The sequence below is a fragment of the Cotesia glomerata genome, linkage group LG10 (genome assembly GCF_020080835.1).
Source record: "Cotesia glomerata isolate CgM1 linkage group LG10, MPM_Cglom_v2.3, whole genome shotgun sequence".
Classification (NCBI taxonomy): Eukaryota; Metazoa; Arthropoda; class Insecta; order Hymenoptera; family Braconidae; genus Cotesia; species Cotesia glomerata.
The window spans coordinates 8,570,015-8,594,285 of NC_058167.1; the positions used below are offsets into that span (position 1 = coordinate 8,570,015).

A 24,271-nucleotide genomic window follows, 5' to 3' on the forward strand; every position below is an offset into this window, starting at 1 on the left:
AAAAGTGAAAATTTTGGAATTGCTCTCGTTTCTAAACTAATCGACAGATTTAGCTCATCTTAGAACTTAACCTCGGAAATCATCCTAAGAATAAGTATGTTACGTTTTATTGAGATCCGTATAGAATTACGGGAGTTAGAGAAGAGACAATGCCGATTATATCGTGTATATATAAATACATACATATATAAACTTTTGAACCATATACATTTTATGAATCCGCTTGACGAGCTGAGTCGAAATATAGCAAAATTTTTCAAAAGTTCCGTCATGAGGACCAATGCAATAGTTAGATTTCTCTGAAATCTACTAAAAAGTAGCGGAGATATCAGCTGATACACATTGTAGGTTGTCTTCCGACCTAGCAGTTAGTGTGCACTATGGAAGCCACAATTTTTATCTGAATTTAATGGGACAGAAAAATTCCTTTTCTTTATACAATTACGCTGAATATGAACCACCATCATAAGCGATATTTTTGTTTAAACTATTTTTTTTTTAATAAACAATGTATGAAAAACTGGTAAAAAATCACGATTTAATTTCAAAGCCCTCTAAAAAATGAAAATTTTTACTTTTTTTTGGAATTGAGGTTCATATAGAAGATACATATAAAAAAAATAATTTTTTTTGCCCTCCGGGCGGAAAGTGACAACTTTCGTCCCGCTGCGCTAAACTAAGTTGCCGCTTTCCGCCTTCGTCGGACAAAAAAATAGTATACACTCCACGGGAAGTAAATAAGAAAGCCTCAGATCACATGTTTGTTGACCTCGGCTTCGCCTCGGCCAACAATTACATGTGATCTGAGACATTTCTTACTTTACTTCCCTAGGTGTGTAATATACTAATTCTGTCCCATTAAGGTATTACCCTCGCGACTTCCGTCGTCAAAAGTTTATGCTAGAGTGTATTGTACACACACTGCATAGTCATTATTGACAAGCTTAAAACTTTTTGCTGTTTATGTACTTATTTCAGCCAATTACGAACGAGAAACTGATCGTTTGAAAAGTCTGGCAACACTGCGTGAGCGTTGAGACATTTTATAGTGGTTATACTGTAGTGTTGTGGACTAACTGTAGACTAACCTCTGTTTTGACACATGCGTTTATTTATTTATTTACATACATTTATTCAGAAATATAATTACAATGTCTGAAAAATTGACTTATAAAGGACGATTCATAAAAAAAGTCCTTGAAAAACGACAGAAATCTCTAACAAATATGAAAATAACTATGCAAATAACAAATAGAAAAAAAATAATTGATAATAATGTTTTGTTTTTTCAGAAAAATCAGTAACTAATTTTTTTATGTTGATGTATTAACTGATTTTAAATTTTAGTATTTTTTTTATTTTTTCATCTGACTATTATTTTTATAACTTATGAAAGATTAATAAATATTATTATATTAAAATTGATAACTTTTTGAATTTTTATAAATATAGAAAAATACTTATTTTCATAAAATAATCATTGTTATTTTTTTTAAATAAATAAAATTAATAACTATAATATTAAACCTAACGTAAATTAAACTTTTCAAATTTGTCAGCGCATGCGCGTCTCATACTTCTTTCGCGGCTCACAAAACTTGCCCTGTTGCCACAGCTTTATTAACGTATCCCCTCCTCGGTTAAAGTCTGGTAAATTTTTCATTACTTATTAATAAATATCTCTGAAACTGTGTGGTAATTATCAATGAATTTTTTTTTTTTAATTGTTTAGTTGTTAGTTAACATTACTCTAGTTTTTTAAAAAGATCCTAAGAAAAGTTTCTAAGATATAAAAATGTTGGTAGGTAAACTTTTCGATATCCCGTATACCGTAATGTATAAGAGCGTTCAACACTCAAACTTTGAAATTAAATATCTCGGAAACTAGATGGTCAAAAATTCTCAAATTGCGCCAATCGATGCAGAATTATATAGATATTAACCTGCCAAAGTTTAAAAAAAATCCTAAGAAAACGACTCTGGCGAGGGTAATACCTTAATTTCAGATAAAAATTGTGGCTTCCATACTGCACACCAACTGCTAAGTCAAACGACAACCTACGATGTGTATCAGCTGATATCTCCGCTATTTGTTATGTTGTTGTTTAATACGCAAAAATACTTATAAGTACATACTTATAAATATGTATAAAATAACCTGATAATTTCAATAAATAATATTAATTTTTTATACCTTAAAAAAATTAATGAAAATCAACATGAAAACGGCCTTCTACACACAGAAAAAAAAATTAACTTGATTCAAGAGAAAAATTTTTGAATCAAGTAAAATTCACTCAAACCAAAAAGAATTTCTTAATTTAAGAATTTTTCTGTTCAAATCAAGAAGATGTTCTTCAAAATTATTTACTTGATTTAAATAAATTTTTTTTTCTATGCACGTATTTCCCCTCTTAAGTCAGAATATTAATTCAAAATTAAAACAAAATTCAGTGAATAGATTAAAAAATTTATGAATAAAAAAATATTCTTCACTGAACGATCGAACCTCTTGAAAGTAATTAACAAAAAAAAAAAAATAATAACTTACTCGCATTATTAATAGTAACCCAAAAGTCAATAGTCTTTTCAGGGCCGAGTTCCTCGTAATCCCACTTCTCTTTGACTCTAACGGATCCATTTTCCGCGACCGTAACCCACTTGTTTTCATCTCTAATCTTGTAAGTCTCCTTCTCGGTCTCTTTCTCCAGCGAGAAGACAATTTTACCCTCGACGTCGCCCTCTGATTCGAAGAACTCGACCTTCTTAGTGGGCCGAACTGCACGGGTAACTCGTCGCTTCTGGATCCGATGAACCTTGGGTGTCTCTGGCTCCAGAAACTCGGAGGTCAAGAACCGGATCACTGCCCTCGCGGGTCTCAAAGTGCTCCGAGTCGGTGAGCGAATGTCGTGGGCTTCAATCATCACTTCAACCTCCGAGTCCTGGTCTATAGAATTGTCGGGCTCGTCAGCGAGCACCAGCTCTCCGGTTTGTGGGACGATAATTATCAAGTTGGTCGGCGTGATAAGCTTGTACGCGACCTTATCTCCGTCGGCATCCTTGGCCGTCACCCTCCCAATGGTCTCGAACCTCCTCCATTTGGGTCGTCCGTCTCTCTCGAGGGTGTTCACGTTTATAGGCCTCATTTCGAAACTGTACTCTTCCTGCTCGAATGTTGGGCTGTTGTCGTTCTCGTCGATTACGTTCACGACCCCGCTGATTTTTGAAGTGCTGATAAATGTCGCATCAAACGCGTTTATCGTCACCTAGGGTGCAAAAATTAATTGGGTTTTTAATTAGTTTGCTGTTTTATTTGGAATTTTTTTTAGGAATTTAATTAGTAGGATAATGAGTTTTTTTTTTAATTAAAAATTGATAAATTTGTTGTTAAATTAAATTCTTTGAGACTTTTTTTTTTATTAAAAAATTAATTAAAAATTTTTTAAGATAATTTAAGTGAAATTTTCAATTATTTTTATTTGAATCAATTTTAAAAAATTTAATCATGGAATAATTGATGGAAATTGTAATTATTGATTTAAAATTTTAATAAAAAATGAACTTACTTGAATTTTTAATTAAAAATTTCAGTTTTTATTCTATTGACTTGAATTATAAATTGAAAATTCAATAAAGAATTCAAATAATAACTTGAAATAATTGAATTTTCAATTATTATTTAAAAATATTCCTGTCAACACTTTTTATTAATTTTTTTAAGAAATAATTGACTTTCAAATTGATAATTGAAAACATTTTAATTAAAAATTGAATATATTTTTATTACCAATTAGATAAAAAAAAATACTTCAAAATAATTGAAACCAATTCACCAATTTTAATTTATTAAATCCTAAACTTAAAATGAACAACTCACTTGATAGCTTGATTTGGTCTCCCTATCAAGCGGCTTGGCAGTAACAACCCTGACGCCTTGATCAGGACTCTTCACCGTCAAATTGAACCCCGTTTCCGCGGAAGTTTCCTCCATCAATGCGAAGGCTCTTTCGCCATTGTCCTCCGGCTGGAGAACATAATGAACCGGAAAGTTTCCGTCGGCACGAAGGATCGGAAAATCTTCAACCAGAGTCCCAGGCTGAGAATTCTCCATGACTTGTCCGTGACCTAAGTGCTCGTGGGTGAAACTCAACATGTTTCCTCTGTTAATGACAAAGAGATGGACATCGTGGGTCTGGGTCTCGTTGGCGAGCTCCTCAAGCACCAAGAGGTTGATCGACCTGTTGACCAGCGGCGTAAGATCCGAGGTCGTCATCATCATTCCGTTGTCCAGGACCGTGAAGTACTTTGAAAACCCGGTCTCTAGCAGTCGGTAGTTGGAGGAGTGTCTCTTCGCAGCCTGGAACTTCATCACTTCGAATCCCGGGTAGACGTCATGTGGCACCACTGACACTTTTGAAGACGTCGCTATCGTTAAGGTGGAGAGGAAGAACCCCAGGATTATTGGGAGCCACATTTTCAGGCCAGAAAGCACCGACTTTTTACGGGGGTTCTGCTTTTACTAAAGCATCGATGCAAGTATAACCTGTAACAATTATTTTTTATGTTTTTGTTAATAAAAATGTTTACTGATGATGAGAAAAAAGTATTAATAATAATAATTATAATAATCATAAGAAGATATTCAAAGTCAATGCTTGTAAAAAAAATTTCTTATGTACACTGAAAAAAAAATTAACTTGATTCGAGAGAAAAATTCTTGAACCAAGAAAATAATTTTGAAGAGAGTAATTTTTTTGAATCAAGACGAAAAATTCTTGAATCAAGTAAAATTTCCTTAAATCAAGAAAAATTTATTAGTTCAAGAATTTTTCTACTCAAATTAAGAAGATTAAGTTCTTCAAAATTATATACTTGATTCAAGAACATTTTTTTTTCTGTGCACGAAAAGAACAAGATGACACTGAAAATCATCCCAGATTATACTGAGTGAAAAAAAATTTCAGATAGTAGCTAGTATAATCCAGATTACAATTAGTATAATCCAGATATCACGCAGTATAATCTGGATTTTTCTAGCTACTATCTGAAATTTTTTTTCGTTACAAATATCACTGAGTATAATCTCGGATGATATCCAGTGTCATCTTGTTCTTTCCGTGTGTATTATTATTGTTATTATTAATTTTTTTTATTTTTATAAATTTGATCTTTTTAAAATAATAAAAAATAATAATAATAATAATTTCGCAAATAATTAAAACTAAAAATAAAATAGCACAATAGTAAAAGTCTAATTTTGTTAATGAAGATGAATTAAATTGAACAATGGTAGTTCGGGTCGAGAGTAATACAACTGTTGTCTGTAGCAATAACTAAGGGGGAAGCAGTAATAAGTAGCGAGTGGTCCCCACCGTGAATCGAAATAAAAGAAGCTGTCTTAGAATACATATATATACTATAGTATTGCCATATTGTAATATTGTTATATTGTAATATTAGTAACCCTCCATTCCATTTGATTTGATTCTCGCCTCACTCACGACCGGATGTGAGATCACCCGCGGCTCGTTTAACCTCGACAAAACTTCCCCGGGCTAGTGAGCATCCCACGTACTCTACTTACTAATTGTAACCATATATTGTCCTTGCTTACTTTAACTAAAAAGCGGTACCTTTCAGTCAATGAAATGTTACGTCAATTATATTATTCACAACAGGTCCAAGTATTACCCATTTGCCAGATTTAATTACTAAAATAACACTCTATCCTGTTTTTATAATTATAAAAGTAATAATATTATTATTATTATTATTATTATTATTAAAATTCTTAATGCATTAAATTAACAGACATCATAGCAGATGCGGATGAAATTATAATTCAGTAGAAACACAACACCTCTGTTTTATTTCTCCCTTTAAACTTCTTTCTCTCGTTACTTGTTCTTAAGGAGGATTAAATAACAGCTTCAACTGGATCATGACGTTCCTCGAGAAAATATATATGATACATTCATAAAGAATTTTTATTTTATTTAAGTGACTGACTGCTGTTACATTTAGAAGATTAATCAACCAACCGACCGTCCGAGTATTTAATATCAAAAATAAAACACTCATCATTTATTTATTTAATTATTATTATTGATAAAAAATTTTTCAAATATCAAGTACAAAAAAATGATTATAAATTATAAAAATTGAAACATAAAAATAATATAAACTCATCGCTACTTTTTAAAATGAAAATATGATTAAGCCAATGTCTAATTAAATTTAGTAGAACACTAGGGGAGTTAACGGATGCTGTCATATTTTGCCGGCTAATAAGATCCATATACAATATATTTACATCCATGACTCCGTGTATTTATAGACAGCCATGTGGATGTTAAATAACACAACATAATATAACATACATATACATATACATACAGACAATTTACCGTAAAGTGTCTGGTGGGTGTGAAAACCTATACGACACCCTTTCCCATATTAATACCCAGCTCGCGCGTTCAGCAAGCGCTAGTTACATTGTGCGTGTTAATAATAGTACGAAAATTTCGTTAAATTACTTTAACTCATTGGATTACGCTGCTAAATAAACTTATAATTAACAGTCATTTTTTACCGAGTGAACATACAAAATAATAATAATATTACGGGAGTTTTCGTCAATTAAAATTTATCGCTATCGATGTTTCAATTTAATTTACGGACAAACTTTGTTTATTTTTATTTTAATTGCATGGATAAATCCTAAATGTTGAATGTTAAATGCGAGCGAAGTTTTGCGTATAATATGTATAAGCATGTGTTGAGGATGTGACGCTCAAATGCCAAAGGTTTAAATCGAAACGGATGCTGCTAAAAATGAACGAAATGTCTAGGCTGTGTATAGAGTGTTATATTATTATATGTATGAGATAGGATTTCAGGCGCCACCCGCATTTATTTGGTTTCGGATCTGATTGTTATCAGACATTGTCGTGCACATTGATAGAAGGATTTGTTTATAGTTAAAAATATTTATTAATATTTAACAAATCATTTATTAGAAACCATTTTTTAGTCCTTAATAAATATTTCTCAGTATTTAAAAAGATTTATTAATATTTAATAAATGAATATCAGATTTATTAAATACAAACAAATCATTTTAAATATTAAGAAATATTTGTTTAGTACTAAAAAGTGGTCTCTAATAAATGATTTGTTAATTATTAACAAATATTTTTTAATACAAATAAATCCTTCTATTAGTGCAGCATTGATGGTACGAAGGAATTTTTTAAATTTTAATTATTCATTTTTTAATATTGCTGAATATTTAGAAATAAAATTTTTGAAGGAAAATTTTGTCACGAAGATATCAAAAATTCTGAATAATCGCCAAATAAAAAAAAAAAAACAATTATAAAAAATTTGTATGATTAAAAAAAAATGTGAATTAAAATTTTCACACCCAATTGGCGACTTAAAACCCACCGTAGCAAAAAAAAGGGCCGGTACAATAAATATTTAATCTTGAGAAAGCATTTTTTATAGCTCACAGCTGCGCTATTGCCATTACGGGGCTGAATGTGTCATATTTATTGATTTTATAAGCCCGTCTGAGGTCTAAGTTTGCCTGAATTTATTTAAAAATTAATTTAACAAGCAACCGGGTAACACTATCCGCGTGAACAACCATCTGTTGTTTGCCGAGTATTTTTTGTCGACCATTTTTCACCCGCAATTACTAACTCCGTAATTGTAAGTAAACTACATCAATAATGTGTCTCGTTAAAACACTGAATTTCATTTCTTGAAACGTTAAATATTCACATTATATTCTTCCTCGAGGAACAGATAATAATTATTATTTAAATTAAAGTATGAACTAATTGCACAGGTCGTGTGTGGAGTGTGAATTTACATGAGAATTGAATTCTGGAGAAGCGAATTTATATGAGTAATAAAAACGCGGATAATAAATTTTTGGTTTTCTGTTTTCGTTCTGAGTAATAAATTTCGGAATTAATTGTTAAGTGAATAAACTTGCATATTTTATTCAGGGATTTTGGATATATATGGTATATAATACCTGTCGTATATCTTTGATGACAGATTTCATGTAGTACGTATGTTGTGTTAACAACAATATAGGGCTGAGCTAACACTTAAATAACGTACTGAACTGCTTTACAAGGTTTGTCTGTTAACACAAATAAATTCCGAATTCTCCTCTAAACTATTGTATATTCATGCTGTCGGGGTGTCGGTCATATAATATGGATAAGTTTGGTCAACTTTATTCACCAAAATCTAGTCGATTTTACGTCCATAATTAATATGATAAAACGATGTCAGTAATTTGTTAAAACATCGAGTTTGACGTTGAGGAAATTAATTTTATGAGGAAAAATTTTACATTACGAAAATTATTTAAAAAAATCTTTCTCTCTTAGTTTTTTTTTTGTTTTAGTGAAGTTATTACCCAATAAAAATTAAGAAAAGAAAAGTCTCAAATTCATTTGAGAAAAAAATCTTTAAATAAGAATATTTAATTTTTTTGGTTTAATAAAATTTCACTTAGTCCAAAAAAATTATTTTTTCCATTTTACCCAATAGAATTATTCCTTGCAATCAAAATAATTTTTTTATCAATATAAAAATGATTTAAAACCCAACTTAAAACCCCAAAACTTCAACAATTTAATTCTATATTTCTCGATATCCAGTGAAAGATAAAATTTATTTGAGTTTGAAATCCATGCGCTCTTACACGAGGAGACATAATGTAGAATAGAGTACTTGAGCGTAAAAAATTTTTTGTGTGCTGAGATTGAATTTTTCATGGAGAATTGACACGCCGATGCTTACTCAGGCGAAGGCTTTACCTCCAAAGTTTTCGAATCGGTATTATATACCTATATTTGTTGTGTATATAATGTACAATATAGAATATAAATAAAATAAATATGTAGGTATCCAAAGGTGTAAACTTTAACTTAACATCTGAATAGTCACATTGTCACTGGGTGTCTCTTTATTCATTACAACAATGGAAAAATGGAAAACCTGGTCGAAAAGATTGTGACTTAAACCTATCAATACACTCGATTTATTTTCATCTATACCCCTATGCCATTGTACTCCTCTCTATTTCCATCGTCTTTACCTACCTATTATTATATATTATATATCGCATATTATTTAACTATTTCGGCTCTACAATGCCCGACTACCACGCGCTCTATTCTCTATTCTCTGCTGGTACCTTTATTTGTTGTGGTTAATAAATTCGATGCTAAATTATTTCCTCAACAGAATAGACGCAAGCATCGATAATAAAACTGTTGATTAAACATTTTGAAATGAAATTTCGAGAATAGAAAACATCAATAAATAATAATAATGATGATGATTATTTACTAAGCAAGACTAATAGACTCTCATGCCCGCTTCTTCTCAATAAATGGTTAACGTCTTTTTATTCACTTTATTTCTTGTAGATAAATTTTTTTTCCATTATTGAGTTTACGGATTTTATTTTGTCAAGTAACACACTTTTATTTCTATTTTTATTTTTACCGGTACCGGGAATCGAACCTTGACCCCACGTCTACGACTCTTACGTCTGCCTATACCCATCACTCTACTTTTATTCAACACATATAACCCCCATCATCATTAATTTTATTATCATTGTTCTTAATAATAATTTATTTTTAATATACATCGGATAATCTATATTATTAAGAGAATAAGCAAAATTTTGTGACCAGTGTATTTATATAATAAAATGGGTTTTTATGGTTAAATTTGATATCGTTGGAAGAGTCTTGACCTGGAGTTGTGCCTTTTCATGGTTTCATATCATTCTCATCAATAGTCAATTTATGATGATAAGCATTTAAGCTGCATTCGAAAATACTCTATCTCTAGATACACTGAAAAAAAATTTAACTTGATTCGAGAGAAAAATTCTTGAACCAAGAAAATAATTTTAAAGAGAGTAATTGTTTTGAATCAAGACGACAAATTTTAGAATCAAGTAAAATTTCCTTAAAACAAGAAAAATTTTCCTAGTTTAAGAATTTTTCTACTTAAATCAAGAAGATTAAGTTCTTCAAAATTATATACTTGATTCAAGAAAATTTTTTTTTCTGTGTACATAATTAAGAAATGACTTTATATCTCGTGAACTATTGACATTTTTAAAGATATAAGCTCATCCCGATGTTACACTCGTCAGGACCTTTCATTTAAGTACCCACATCAATTTTTCATATATTTTATATATTTATATATGTATATATGAAAAATATATCAAAAATTTATGTAGGTACTCAAATAAAAGTGCTCGATGAGTGTAACATCAGTATGAGCTTATATCTTTAAAATATATATTATATATATTACATAATTAAGAAATGACCTTGTATCTTGTGAACTATTGACGTTTTTAAAGATATAAGCTCATCCCGATGTTACACTCATCAAGACCTTTCATTTGAGTACCCACATCAATTTTTCATATATATATATATATATATATATATATATATTATATATGTATAGATGAAAAATATATTAAAATTCATGTGGGTACTCAAATGAAAGCTCTTGATGAGTGTAACATCGGGATGAACTTATATCTTTAAAAACGTCAATATTTAAAAAAATACAGTGCAATTTAACAAAAGTCATTTTTTAATAAAGCAAAATTTTATTTATTTATAGTTCACAAGTCAAGACAGTCACACAGTGACTGCAAGGTTGCTAGTTTTTTTTAATTAACTAATAGTAATAATAATTTTTTTTAATTTAAAATAAAATAATAAAATTAAAATCTTATCTATACAATTTTTTAAAAATATTTTTTGACACTAATTAAATTTTAATCTTCATATTTATTAATAAAAATAATATGAGATTTAATCAAATAAAAAAAAAATCAATAACCAATAAAATGAAAGTATAAGTTGTTAGTTTGTATAAAATAAATAAAAATAAATTGATGTTGACACTAAGGGTCTAATAAAATGAATAAATATTAAATTAAATACATAAAATATTTATTACGGAAAAGCCCAAACTATAAATACAGTTTACAAGACATAGGTCACGTTTATGAAGCTCCGTCAAAGCGAAAAGAAAACAAATCGATTTGCCGAGCGATAGTGTATCTTTCCCCTTGGTTACACTCCAGTCCTTAGGGATTCTTCCTCATAATATTCCTCCTGCGCAAGCTCTGTTATTTCGCCAGTTAAACTATTTAAGGCGGAGACACACGATTAGTTCGCCGGAGAAACTTTACGGTAATAATAAATAATGAATATAGTAAATAAATTCGATACAAGTTACATCATGTATTTTCTTAAGCTCTGAGGGCGAATGTCGCCGAATATTTTAGTAGAATGTAATCGAAGAGGAATAAACCCTCGAATGTTATTTCCTAATAATTTTTACGGGCTGTCGCGCTTAGGAAAAAGACATTAAGTTCCATCATGCGAATAAAATTCGTCAACATACATGTATATTTTTATCTGTATATTTATGTATATTGAAGAATTTTATGTAAACGATTTCGCCGTTCAAAAGAATATTTTTCACCTCCGGTGCTTGCAAAATATTTCAATCTACTTTATATACGTAATAAAACTGAGGGAAAATATTACATTTTATGTTAGTTTTTTTTTTACGTATAAAATGATAAGCAATTTGATAACCTTTATAATGAATTATACGACAATATTTATTTCTGATATTTATCTGAAGTTCATAAAATTATTCAGTTTATTTACCATTACTATTTTACTGATGACTGATATAAGAATAATAATTATAATTTAGAAAATCTATGCTGTAATAAAATTATTTAATTTTTAAAATTGATGAATTTTAAAATTCAAATTCTTGATTAAGAAAAAAATCTTATCATACTTTTCTTATAGAAAATTAAATTCTCTCCAAAAAAAATTCCTATTCATTTTTTCAAATCTCGCTTCGTTTAGCCAGAATACAAATTAAAAGATTGAAAAAGTTCATTGCACAGAAATTAAAAATATTAAAATAAAACATTTTAAAATAAGAATAATAATAGTAAAAACTTAAAAAATTACAAATCAAACCTTCAATGATCTCCAAAAAAATCAATACCCCCAATTGACCATTAATATACCCTCATTTCTTTATCTTACACCATTATAAACTTCCTGGTATTAATTTACCTATCAACAAACCGTGACAGTAAAATATTGTCCCCCTAACATAAAAAAATAAATCTATCTCGCAAAAAAAAAAAAAAAAAATAAATACTCAATGTCCCGCAATGATAAGTAAAAAAAAATCAATCGCTAAAAAAATTCCCTGAAAGAGTGTTTATAAAATAAATTAATCTTATCAAAACTATTTATAAATCACAGCTTAAAATTTCCGGTCGCCCTCGTAGCTTGGAGCAACAAAAATTCTCCGAAGCATCGCTAAAAAAGACGAAATAAAAAAAAATGGAGAAATCGGTTGGCTCGGAAATCAGCGCAGGCGTAGAGGAAAATTAAACCGTGGCGTGTACAGCCCATCTTTCCTTGATTTAGCGCGCGTCGGCGCGTCCTTTCGCTTTATGCTTGTAAAACGTTTGGGGTTGGGTGTAGTACTGTTACCTTTTTATATATATAAATATATATTACGTATATTAAACGGCAAAGTGCAGGAAAATACTCAATAGAAGACAAGAAGACCGAAGAAACACTGGCTTAGCTCAACTCATATCCGCTCAGCCAAAGTCTAGAGAAAACGAGACGCAGCCGAGTACCAGGGGAACGAAAAAACGGAGGGCGCCAAGTAAAGCTCAGTAGTAGAAGGAAGAAAGTCCGGAAGACTCATACGAGGAAGAAAAAAGATGAGAAATATCAAACATCCGAGGTGGAGGGAGGAAGAATCAAAAATTCGCGACTAAGAGTTTTAGTTTAGATCGAGGGTGTAGTACACTGTAAGACAGGACATTGGCTCCTACTCGGCCTTTTGACGCAACTACCTCCGAGCGGGGGTGCAAGAACCCCTAGGGTGCAAGGAGACGTCGAGATTGAGCCAACTTTTTCCTCCTCCATTTTAGTCTTTTCTTTTCTTTCTTGTCTGCGGCGGGCTTGAGAGTTTTCAAGATATGAGTACGGAGTGAGACCGCATAGTTGCGGGGGTGTGGGTCGCGAGTATCAAAATACAAGAATGAGAGGGAATATGAGAGGAATGTACTAGACGTCAGTAGTATATGTCGTGTACGAGGGTGAGTTACTGAGGAATAAAAAGAAGATTTTCGTGATTTAAGAGTTTTTGAGATTTATGCTGGGAGATTTTTTTTTAATGAATTTTTTTAATTCTTTTTTTTTTGTGTTTAATTTTTTAGATTCAATTATTTATTTTAATTTTCTATTAAAAATAAATTTTTTTTTCAATCAATTAGTTTTTAAGAATATTTTATGATAGATTTAAAATCGATTTTTATCAAGAAAAAAAATTCTAATCTAAAAATGGGCTCTTCTGGAAAATTATTGAAAAATTCATCAATTTCACCTACTTTTTCAATTCCTACCAAAAACAAATACTAGCTATTTTTCTCTGCATATTTATCACAATTTTTCAAAGCTCAACCTCCCTCAATCTGGCCAGCGTAACGAAAGAAAAAAGCTCCTTTTTTGCCTTGATTTTTTTATACACATATTTGTTTGAAAAAAACACAAAAAGCACCCCTTGGTTGTAAAATACCTCGCTCAAATATCAAAATATAAGAATGAGAGTGAATAAGAGAGGAAATAAGCGGAATGTAGTAGACTTGAATTATATATAATATATAGTATTTATATATATATATATATATATATATATATATATATATATATATATATATATATATATATATATATATACATATATATATATATATATAGGGGTAGAAAAAGCAGAGTAGAAAGTTGGAATACGGTAGTTTGAGATTGATTGAGAGAAAAGCTAGGACACGGTTTGTGAGCCAGCAGCGGGGAGAGGGGAGGGGCGCGAGAGGAGAGTTCGTCAATCGATAAGAGTAGAGTAGAGCTGCATACACCCTCCACCTCCACCCTCTATCCTCAACGGTCTATATTTCTGTATCTATATATCTATATCTACTATACCCTCAACTCAACTCAACTCAACTCCATGACGCTTGACAACGACCTTATATTACTGCACAAACGTTTTTACTATCTGTTTCATGACATTTGTACGACTGGTTACTCTAATAGTAACAATAATAACAACAATAACATCAGCAATAATAATAATAATAAAAATTAGAAATAAACCCTCTGATGTAACTATTAGTGTTATTGTTATTGTTAATGCTATCATTATCGTTACTAATATGGTTATTGGTGAAACTGCGTGATATATTATTATATATTCTGAGTTTAGAATCGCAATAGTGCCTTTACCTACACACCTAGTAAGTGTAGTACATGCCATAACATGTGTGGAAGAGAAATAGAGAAATAACAAGAGAGAGAGAGAGAGGGAGAGAATGAGAGATACGCCTTTGTCCATGCCAAAAATATCCAAGTATAGTATCTCTCGTGTTTTCTATTTATATAATACTATGCCGGTAAATTTTACACACGGGTTGGGGCAACGTTCGAACTGAACAGAACAGAGTTGAGAATTGAAATGTCGCGAGCGGAGCCAAATTGTCTTATATATTAACGATATTTGTAAAATATATATTACATCTAGTATTTTGTTTTGTTATTTTTATTCGGGCTTGTAGCACTTCCGAGTTCTATTGCTGTTTTATAGATTAAATTATTGTGTTGGGATTTAAAATATACACTGATAAAAAAATTAACTTGACTCAAGAGCAAGAATCTTGAACCAAAAACACCAATTTGAAGAAAATGAATTTCTTGAGCCAAGAGGAAAAATTCTTGAGTCAAGATATATTTTCTTGAACCAAGAATTGGTTCAAGAAATTGGTGTTCTTGGTTTAAGATTCTTGCTCTTGAGTCAAATTAAATTTTTCATCAGTGTAGGGAATGAAAGTTTGATTTTTTTTTTAATAATAATAATAACTCTTCAATATTTAATCATTAAATACTGAACCATTAAAATTTTGGTCAAAAAGTTTTAATTTAAAACAATTATTGTACTTGAAAATAAAATTACGAAAAGAAAGATAAACTTTCAAAACTTAAAAAAAAAATATTAATGTTAAATAAAACTCTAAAAAAAGAAACTTGGTAATGCAAACAGTAGAAGTACATTACTTTACTATTAATTATAGAGACCGAAATATTTAATAGCCGGATTATATAAAATTAAACAACCAAAGAGTAGAATCCTTAATCAGATATAATACACTTAAATATAAATCCGACGTATACTAGTGTTATGAGAATTTATTGGGTAAGTGCAATCGAAGCTGAATAAAGTATATGTTCCAAACGTACACTGGTGGTTATAAATTCTAATAAACTTCTGTATTTATATTTACCTCTACCTGTGTATACTGAATAATATCATACATACTCTGATTAAATTGCAAACTAATACCTCTATTTTATTTCACTCTACCACCGAAATGAAAACTTAAATTTTAAATATTTATGGTATGGTATAGAGAGGGAGAGAGAGAGAGAGAGAAGAATTAAATTCAGAGCAGAAAGCTGTATTAAATAAAAATAAAAGTCCGGGAATTAAATAGTGAAGTGGAAATTTTATAAAATATTAAAGACCCCGTGTATAGAAAGATATAATGTAAGATGTAGGAGAAATAATTATCCATTCATAAATTTATAAGTGACAGCAGGAGATTATAATAAACATTGGAATGTCGGAAGTATACTTGAAAGAGTCTATTATATACAAAAATTTATGAGTTTTATTATTTTTATTATTACTCGGAAATTTAAATAAAAAGTTTTAAAAATAAAAATCATAATAATCGATATTACATCAACTGTCAAAAATTTCTGATAATTGTAATTAAATAAAAACTTCAGGAATTTTGAACTGAAACTTTTGAAAATTCCAAATATTAATTTTATTGACGAAAAGAACAAAATTACACTGGATAACATTCCAGATTTTATACTCAGTGACATATACTCAGCGCACTTAGCATTATCATATGACTATGAACAGGTTAGATCTTATTGTCACAAGTCTAAACATCAAAACATACGTCTTGTACACTATTTTTATATATCTTGTAATTTTAATAATTATTACAGCTATAAAACATATTGTTACATAGCACAAAATATAAATTTTCACACACTAATTAATGCATCGATTATATTTTTTTAATGTTCAAAATACTGATAATTGACTATAATTCACAAATTGTAAACAGCACTTAACGCACAGGCACTAGAAAAAAAATCGCGGAGATAGCACAGTGTATAATCCAAGATTCTACTGAGTATAATCCGAATTCTACAGGATACAATCTTGGATTATACCCAGTGGAATCTTACGCGATATAATCTGAGATTTTACTGGGGGGATTACAATGAGTATAATCCAGATATCACTCAGTATAATCTGGATTATATTAGCTACTATCTGAACTTTTTTTTCACTACAGATGTCACTAAGTATAATCTGGAATGTTATCCAATGTAATCTTGTTCTTTCCGTGTCGGTTGAAATATTGCAAACTAAATTATCTTTTATTTTTTAAAATTATTATCAATATTATCATTATGCAAAAATTTATGTACAGTAATTCATAATTGATTGTATGAAAAGTAAACCTTATTAATATTTAAGGAAAAATTATGTTATTGATGTTTTTTTCTAATTCGCGGTTTTTCGCGGGCTGATATTTTTTACACAGTAAAAAATTTTTCGTCATTGTGAAGAGTTTTAAAATTTGTGTGTTGAATATTACACTCAAGTGTGTAGAATCCGAACAAAAACAGTTTCACTGTAAAAAAATCGCGCCAAGTCCACGTTCATAAGACTATTATTTATTTATTTATTTATTTATTTATTTAATTTAAATGCCAAGGCACTAGCCGAATGGCAAATGGTACAAAAATAGCAGATAAAAAGTACATGTAGCAATATAAAAAAATTTGTTTTTTTCTTTACAAAAATATATAAAATAAAAAAATTAAAAAATCCAAGTAACCGATATGATTGTTTATGATTTTCGGAAATTAAAAAAAATTTTGTTACAAATTTAAAAATTAAAAAAAAAGTTTGGAACGTATTTAGTGTGCGCGGTTGCAAAATTAAAAAAAATTGAAATACACAATGACGCACACCAAGTACGTTCCAAAATTTTTTTCTTAATTTTTAAATTTATAACAAAATTTTTTTTAATTTCCGAAAATCATAAACAATCATATCGGTTACTTGGATTTTTTAATTTTTTTATTTTATATATTTTTGTAAAGAAAAAAACAAATTTTTTTTTCTTAATAGTCTTATGAACGTGGACTTGGCGCGATTTTTTTACAGTGAAACTGTTTTTGTTCGGATTTTAGTATTTTTTGTAATTATAATAAAAATTTACAATTGGTACCAACTTAATTAAATCTCGCGTTGATTGCATTTTTTACAGCAAACTATCCCCTTGAAACTACAGTTTATGTAAAAATAATTCCAGCGCACCCTGGCGGGTGTGGATGCAAGCTGTGAAATATCTATTTTTAACTGTAGTTTCCCATCTAATGAAGGATTACTATGCATTCTCGAATTATTTAGTCTGTGGCAGATCACTTTGCCCATCGAAAAAAAAGTCAGGATCGAAATTTTTGCGTTGCTATAGTTTGTGCTGATTAAATTTAATAATTTCAAGTAGATTAATTGTTATAAGTGAATATAATTAATTAATAACAGTCAAATAAAGTATGAATTACTGTTATAATATACAATTTAGGAAAAAAAAGTACCGTAGAATTAATTAAAATTTTGCAACCTCAAAATACCGTTCTGCTTACAGTAAACACAGTCGGTAGTCTGGCGCTCCGTTTACAGCAGATTTGAACGGAACTTGGCGCCAGATTCTACCGAATCTGTGGATTTAACATTCTCATGTGTTGATTTAATCATTTAACACACTAGAATGTTAAATTCTACACACTAGAGTGTAACATTCAACACACAAATTTTAACACTCTACAAAATGACGAAAAATTTTTTACTGTGCACATAGATCTAACCGTGGGGGAACTTATTTTAAAAGGAACTTTATTTCCTATCATTCAAATTTATTATTATTATTACTTTTTTTTTAAATACCAGATCCTGAAAGACGTTTGGCCACGCGTGGAAAGGAGGGTAGCAAGCAGACGATCGCTTTCAAAGATTAAAAGTCTATGGTTTGTTAGATCGTGAGTAGAGGCGAGAGTGATGTCTGAATAAAAGCGGTAAAGGAGAGGCATAATACCAGGAGAAGTAGAAGTAGACGCCGAAGGAGAAGGAGCTGAAAAGCAAAATAGAAAGGGGTGAATAGAATAAGTTTTGTGTATAAGAGCAGTACAGAGAGAAATCTTACAATCATGATCATGAGGTGAGCTCTTTCTCGCTTTCGCTCTCCACCCCAACTCGGTTCCGCTCCTTTTCTCTCCTCCACAATGCCATAGGTACTCTTGAATATACACGTTATCAAGGATTCAAATGTGCTGTGCTTTCAAAGACCGGTCCGACGAGTACAACGTATATAATATATAATATATAACAGCGCAGTTCATATAAGTAATATAAGAGTGAATATGGAGAGGAACAGTGAAAGAGGAGCCCAGTGGGTCCTTTGCGTCGTATATCACCGACATATGCACCTAAATTATTTAATATGACATTATTATTATTATTATTATTATTAATGTCTTCTCATTACTTCCGGTCTCTTTTGACTGCATTCCCGGTTTTGTTGTGGGTTTTTATAGATTTTTTTTTACTCGAGTGTCAGATTCATTTACAGAGTCATGTTTTGGGACAGAATTATTTAGTCGTAAAAAAATTAATTCTTTTCACTGAAGAATGTGAATATTTTTAATTTTACACTGATGAAAAAAATTAAGTTAATTCAAGAGAAAAAATTTTGCAACTAAAATATTATTTTAAATAATATCAATTTATGGAAAAGTATTTTTTTTTGCTTAAAAAGTGTGAAAGAAAAAGGAAAATTTTATGTAAATTTTGGAAAAAAATAAGTTAATTTAACAATTTTTGTTCCAGTAAAAAAATTTCAAAGACCTACTACTAATTATAATTCCAAAATAAAATTACAAGTTACATATTTCGAATGAATCATAGTAATTACACTTGCGGTTTTCATTTCCGGCTCGAGGAAAGAATAATTGTAATAATTCAGCTAAAAAATTAAGATAGTTATTCGTGTGTACGTTTTCAGTCTGATTAACTTATTATTTTCCACAACACAGAACTATATACTACACACATAACTTTTTTCAGCTCATTATTTTATTATTAAAATGCAATTCCGCACTCTCATTAGTTTTTGAGTTTCATTTAACAAGCAAATATCACCCAGTTTGTTCCAAAAGCGTGAAACAGAAATTAGTTTTTTTCCTTTTCGTTCATAAATATTTATGCCAACTCGGAAAGTTTTTACATAAATATAAAAAAAAAACATTTCGTTTTATAAATATTCGATTTTATATTTATATTTTCGTTTATTCAAAAACAATTTTTCGTGAATACAAATTACACGGTCTTTTAACTGTTTCATACATAAAAAAAAAATCGAGTAATTAACTTTTGAAGCCCGTCTTTGTTCGCTTTCACATAAAAGTAATTGCGATTTTAACTTTATTTAAATTCTAATTTATTTCTATGCATTTGCATTATTCTTTTTACCCTCGATCGGTTTTCTAACAATAAAATTAGTTACAATAAAATTTTTAGCACAAAATATACTGTCTAATATTACGAGAATAAACGAAATGAAATGAAATTGAAGACATTGGATATTAATAATGGGATATCATATTTCAGTGGAATCGGAGATAGCTTTTGCCCTTATTTTCTGTCTGGTTTTCTGTTCCTCGGTCGCGCTTTTTCTTATTCTGTCCTCTTCTTCTGTCCTCATCTAATCCCTTGGCTGCACACCACCGTCATTGTTATAAAATACTCGAGACAATGTTTTGTTCCTGTACTGCATATAGTACTCTGTACACACTCCCCGTACTCTTTCCTCGTTTTTCAACAATTCTCGTTTGTCAGAGCTCTCTAATTACCGTGTGGTAATCACTACTATTTTCTTTTTTAATATCCACGTCCCGTATTGATTAAAAAAACACTTTCTGCCAACACTCACCCTTGTTATTTACACTTTCATAAGATCTTACCACGATGTTTATTGAATTATTCGAAAATAATAAAAACTGGGAATTGAAATTGCGCGCGTACGCGTTCGATTATTATTTTTGTAGAAATTTTGGATTTTTATAGTTACATCCCCGCGTGTCAAGAGTAAGTCACAGTAACTCAGATTAGGCTCTAAAACACTCAATAAATTTATTTCCAATGATTATTGTGTACCAATCTAATTTAGATAATAAATGAAGATATTAAATTATAAGAATTGCAACGTTTCGCTGATTTATTTCAGCTTCATCAGGCAAACTAAAAATCAAAAAAAAATTTTTTAGTTAATACAAATATTTGACATATTAAAAAAAACAAATGAAAATAACAATAGTTATTCTTATGGTTAGCATCCTCGTATAGTTTTTACAAAGTCAACAAATGTAATAGAGTAAAACAGCATCTTCATAATCTCAAACATTTTTTAAATTACAATATTAACAACTTATTTAGATTTCTCTTAAATACCATTCAAATTCCTTACAAGGTTTCAAAAGTAAGAGTAACTCAGATTACGCTTTAAATCACTCGATAAATTTATTTCTAATAATTATTATATACCAATCTAATTGTTTCTGCATTTCTTAAAAGGTTTTTATACTTTTTTTTTAAAAGAATTTAATTTTCTATAAAAAAGTTCCCTATCAATTTTGTCCAATATCTCATCCTTACTCCAAAACTCAAACTTAAAATCAAAAAAAAAAAAGTTATAGAACTTATTCGCAATTTTCAAATTTTTATTACTAATATTATTCGTACTAATAGCAACCTTGTAGTCACTATGTGACTGTCGTGACTTGTGAACTATAAATAAATAAAATTTTGTCTTATTAAATAATTATTTTTGTTAAATTGCTCTGCACTTTCTTAAATATTGACGTTTTTAAAGATATAAGCTTATCCTGATGTTACAGTCATCAAGAGCTTTCATTTGAGTACCAACATGCATTTTTGATATATTTTTCATACATACATATATATAATATATATAAATATATATATATATATATATATATATATATATATATATATAATATATAATATATAATATATATTATACAATATATAATATATATTATATAATATATAATATATATTATATAATATATAATATATATAAATATATGAAAAATTGATGTGGGTACTCAAATGAAAGGTCTTGATGAGTGTAACATCGGGATGAGCTTATATCTTTAAAAATGTCAATAGTTCACGAGATATAAAGTCATTTCTTAATTATGTATCTAGAGATAGAGCATTTTCGAATGCAGCCCAAATACTTATCATCATAAATTCACTATTGGTGAGAATAATATGAAACCATGAAAAGGCACAAATTCAAGTCAAGAATTTTCCAACGATACCAAATTTAACCATAAAAACCCATTTTATCATATAAACACACTGATGGCCACAAAATTTTGCTTATTCTCTTATTAATAATATAGATTATTCAAAAATTATCAAATAAATAAATAATAATAACATGAAAAACTTCTTTCAAATATTCATTAGAAATTTATAAATGTCATCTGCAACTCTAACCCTAACAGTGTTAATTTGAGAGACTTTGAGAGTGTCGACAAGAAATTCAAACTCGTCATCCGAAGTTTTCCTGTAAGAAGTGTCCTCGCTTTATATAACGTACACCCCCCCCCCCTTTACTTTTATAACTCACGCAAGAGCGCCGAGTTCAACTTTTGACATTTGTACAAAGGAGGAAACTTAGTTTTTGAACCTCGAGCCCGAGTTTGAAGAAAAACACTAGCTAATCTGTAAAGAGCACCAGAGCAACTTGTTTGAAACTAAGAAGCAAAAAATTTATAGATACCTATATAGATATACATACATACAAGTCAAAAGTGAAACACGTATTTATTTTTTTACTATTATATCTTTTCTTGGACTCTTGTCTTTCTGGTTTATATATTTTATACACATTATGTTTTATGTTATTCTTAAAAGTTTCCAGTCTGTAGAATTTTAAACAACGAAGCCATAACTCTTGCTTAAATAAAAAATAATAATAAATGTGTATTAAAGTATCTCATAGATCTTAAAATTTCTTTTAAAATGAGTACACGCCTAGATTCATTCAAAATCCGCGAATTAGAAAAAAAAAGATTTTTCCTTAAATCTTATTACGGTTTTCTTTTCATGCAATCAATTATAAGTGATTCGACATAAATTTTTATTAGTAATAATAAAAAAAATTATCCCGTCGTTTTCTTGACACTTTTATAAAAATAATAAAAATGTTCATAACTTATAGGAGTTACACGGAACTATTACTTAATGCTTTGTATAAAGTATTTTATTACTAAATAGAAGCTATATACTCGACTTGCTAACCGGCATTTACTACTGTTGTGTACATAATACACAAGTCGAAGGCTTGAAAAAGGTAAGAACATTAGAGATGAAGAAAAAGTAAAATAAAGTGAAAAATTACAGTGAGGAGGCATAAAAAAAGTAAGTGGATCAATACTTGGTGAGGTGACTCGGGTTGTAGTAAAATAGAAAATGTCACTGAAAAAATACACGCTGCCGAGTCGGAATTGAAATAAAACACACCGATACATTTGTATATATCTATACAGTCAACGCTCTCTGTATTTGACTCGCCCGTACAGGACCATTCTCTGTATTTGACTCGTCCTTGTCCATAAGAGCTGTGTAAAATCGTCAAATACAGAGGAAGAATGTGGTCAAATACAGAGAGCGGTCAAATACAGAGAGGTCCAATACAGAGAGCGTTGACTGTACACTTTGGTATTAAATTTCTAGTGCAGTGTGCAAGTGAAAAATTGCCTCGACTTTCAGGGTGTATTTACGTTATTTATTATCCAAAGTTCTGCGAAAGGATGGATGTTTGGAAAATCTTCCACCAGTTGTGAAAAAACTAAATATTCATTATATATTTTATTTCTTCGAAGCTTTTTGGCACGACCAGATCTCTTTTTATTTTTTATCAAACTTGAGGATTCAAATATCATTTTTTGGATTATTTTTCCTGCCATTAAAAAATTTTATAAACAAAATATAATTCATTATAAATTATTAAAAGCAAATTTTTATTATTATTATTCAATCGTTAGATAATAAAATATAGATTAAACAAATGGAAAAATTTATTAAGTTAAAATTTTTTTTTTTAACACTAGTAATAAATATCAGTCTCATTGTCTAGTTATTAATATTTATGAAGCATTTAAAATTTTTTAGCAGTGATATTTTGACGATAGAATGTTAATTTGGGTTGCGAGGGGGAGAGGTAGATAGAGAAGGTCATGCGAGAATAAAAACGCTCAAAAATTCATAGAGGGGAAGGGTTAAATTCGCGGAAAGGTCAAAGTGTCGGGTTATTATTATAATTTTATTATTGCTGGGATCTGGTTTGAATGTTTTAATGTATATTTATATTTATATTTATATTCTGTATAATAGCTATTGTGGATACCGGTATGGATATTATGGGAGCCGGTAAAAGGTATTAAGGTCACCGCAATTTGCTAATCGATTACTCTAACGGTGCGTCAATGTCAGATGACCCCTTTGGAAGCAATCTTTGCATGAGATGTGATAATAAAGATAATCAAGTAAACGTTAATTGCTTAGACAGTCATTGTTTGCAGTCAATGGGTTGTTCTACAAGCGCTCTAGAATTCTATTCGAATTTAATCTGTTGTGAATTTTATTTAAATGTTTTGTTTGAATTACAAAAAACCTTTTGAGTTCAGCTTTTTTGTTAATAAAATTAAGAATGGCTTTAAAATTTTTTTTACTATAAAATTTTGAATTAAAAAAAATTTTTTATTTCGATTTAAAATAAAATTTTAAAGAATTTTTTACTGAAATAAAAGAAATAAAATTGAAACAATTTTAAGCTTTGACAAAAATTAAATAAAAACAAAATGTTAGTTTTTTCAAGTCAAGTCGCAATTAAATATTTTTTCTG

At 29.5% G+C, this 24,271-nt stretch overlaps 1 protein-coding gene across 6 annotated transcripts in view; it reads right to left on the bottom strand.

Moving 5' to 3' along the window:
• Window positions 1–24,271, bottom strand: part of LOC123273180 (neural-cadherin) — a 118,457-nt gene that overhangs the window by 90,062 nt on the left and 4,124 nt on the right. For all 6 annotated transcript variants that reach the window (XM_044740460.1, XM_044740458.1, XM_044740456.1 and 3 more), the window contains exons 2-3: window positions 3,878–4,543; window positions 2,552–3,266 (exon numbers count right to left, since the gene is read on the bottom strand). In XM_044740460.1, the coding sequence (XP_044596395.1) occupies window positions 2,552–3,266; window positions 3,878–4,474 (1,312 nt within the window). In that variant the 5' untranslated portion in view covers window positions 4,475–4,543. The remainder of the gene's footprint in view (window positions 1–2,551; window positions 3,267–3,877; window positions 4,544–24,271) is intronic.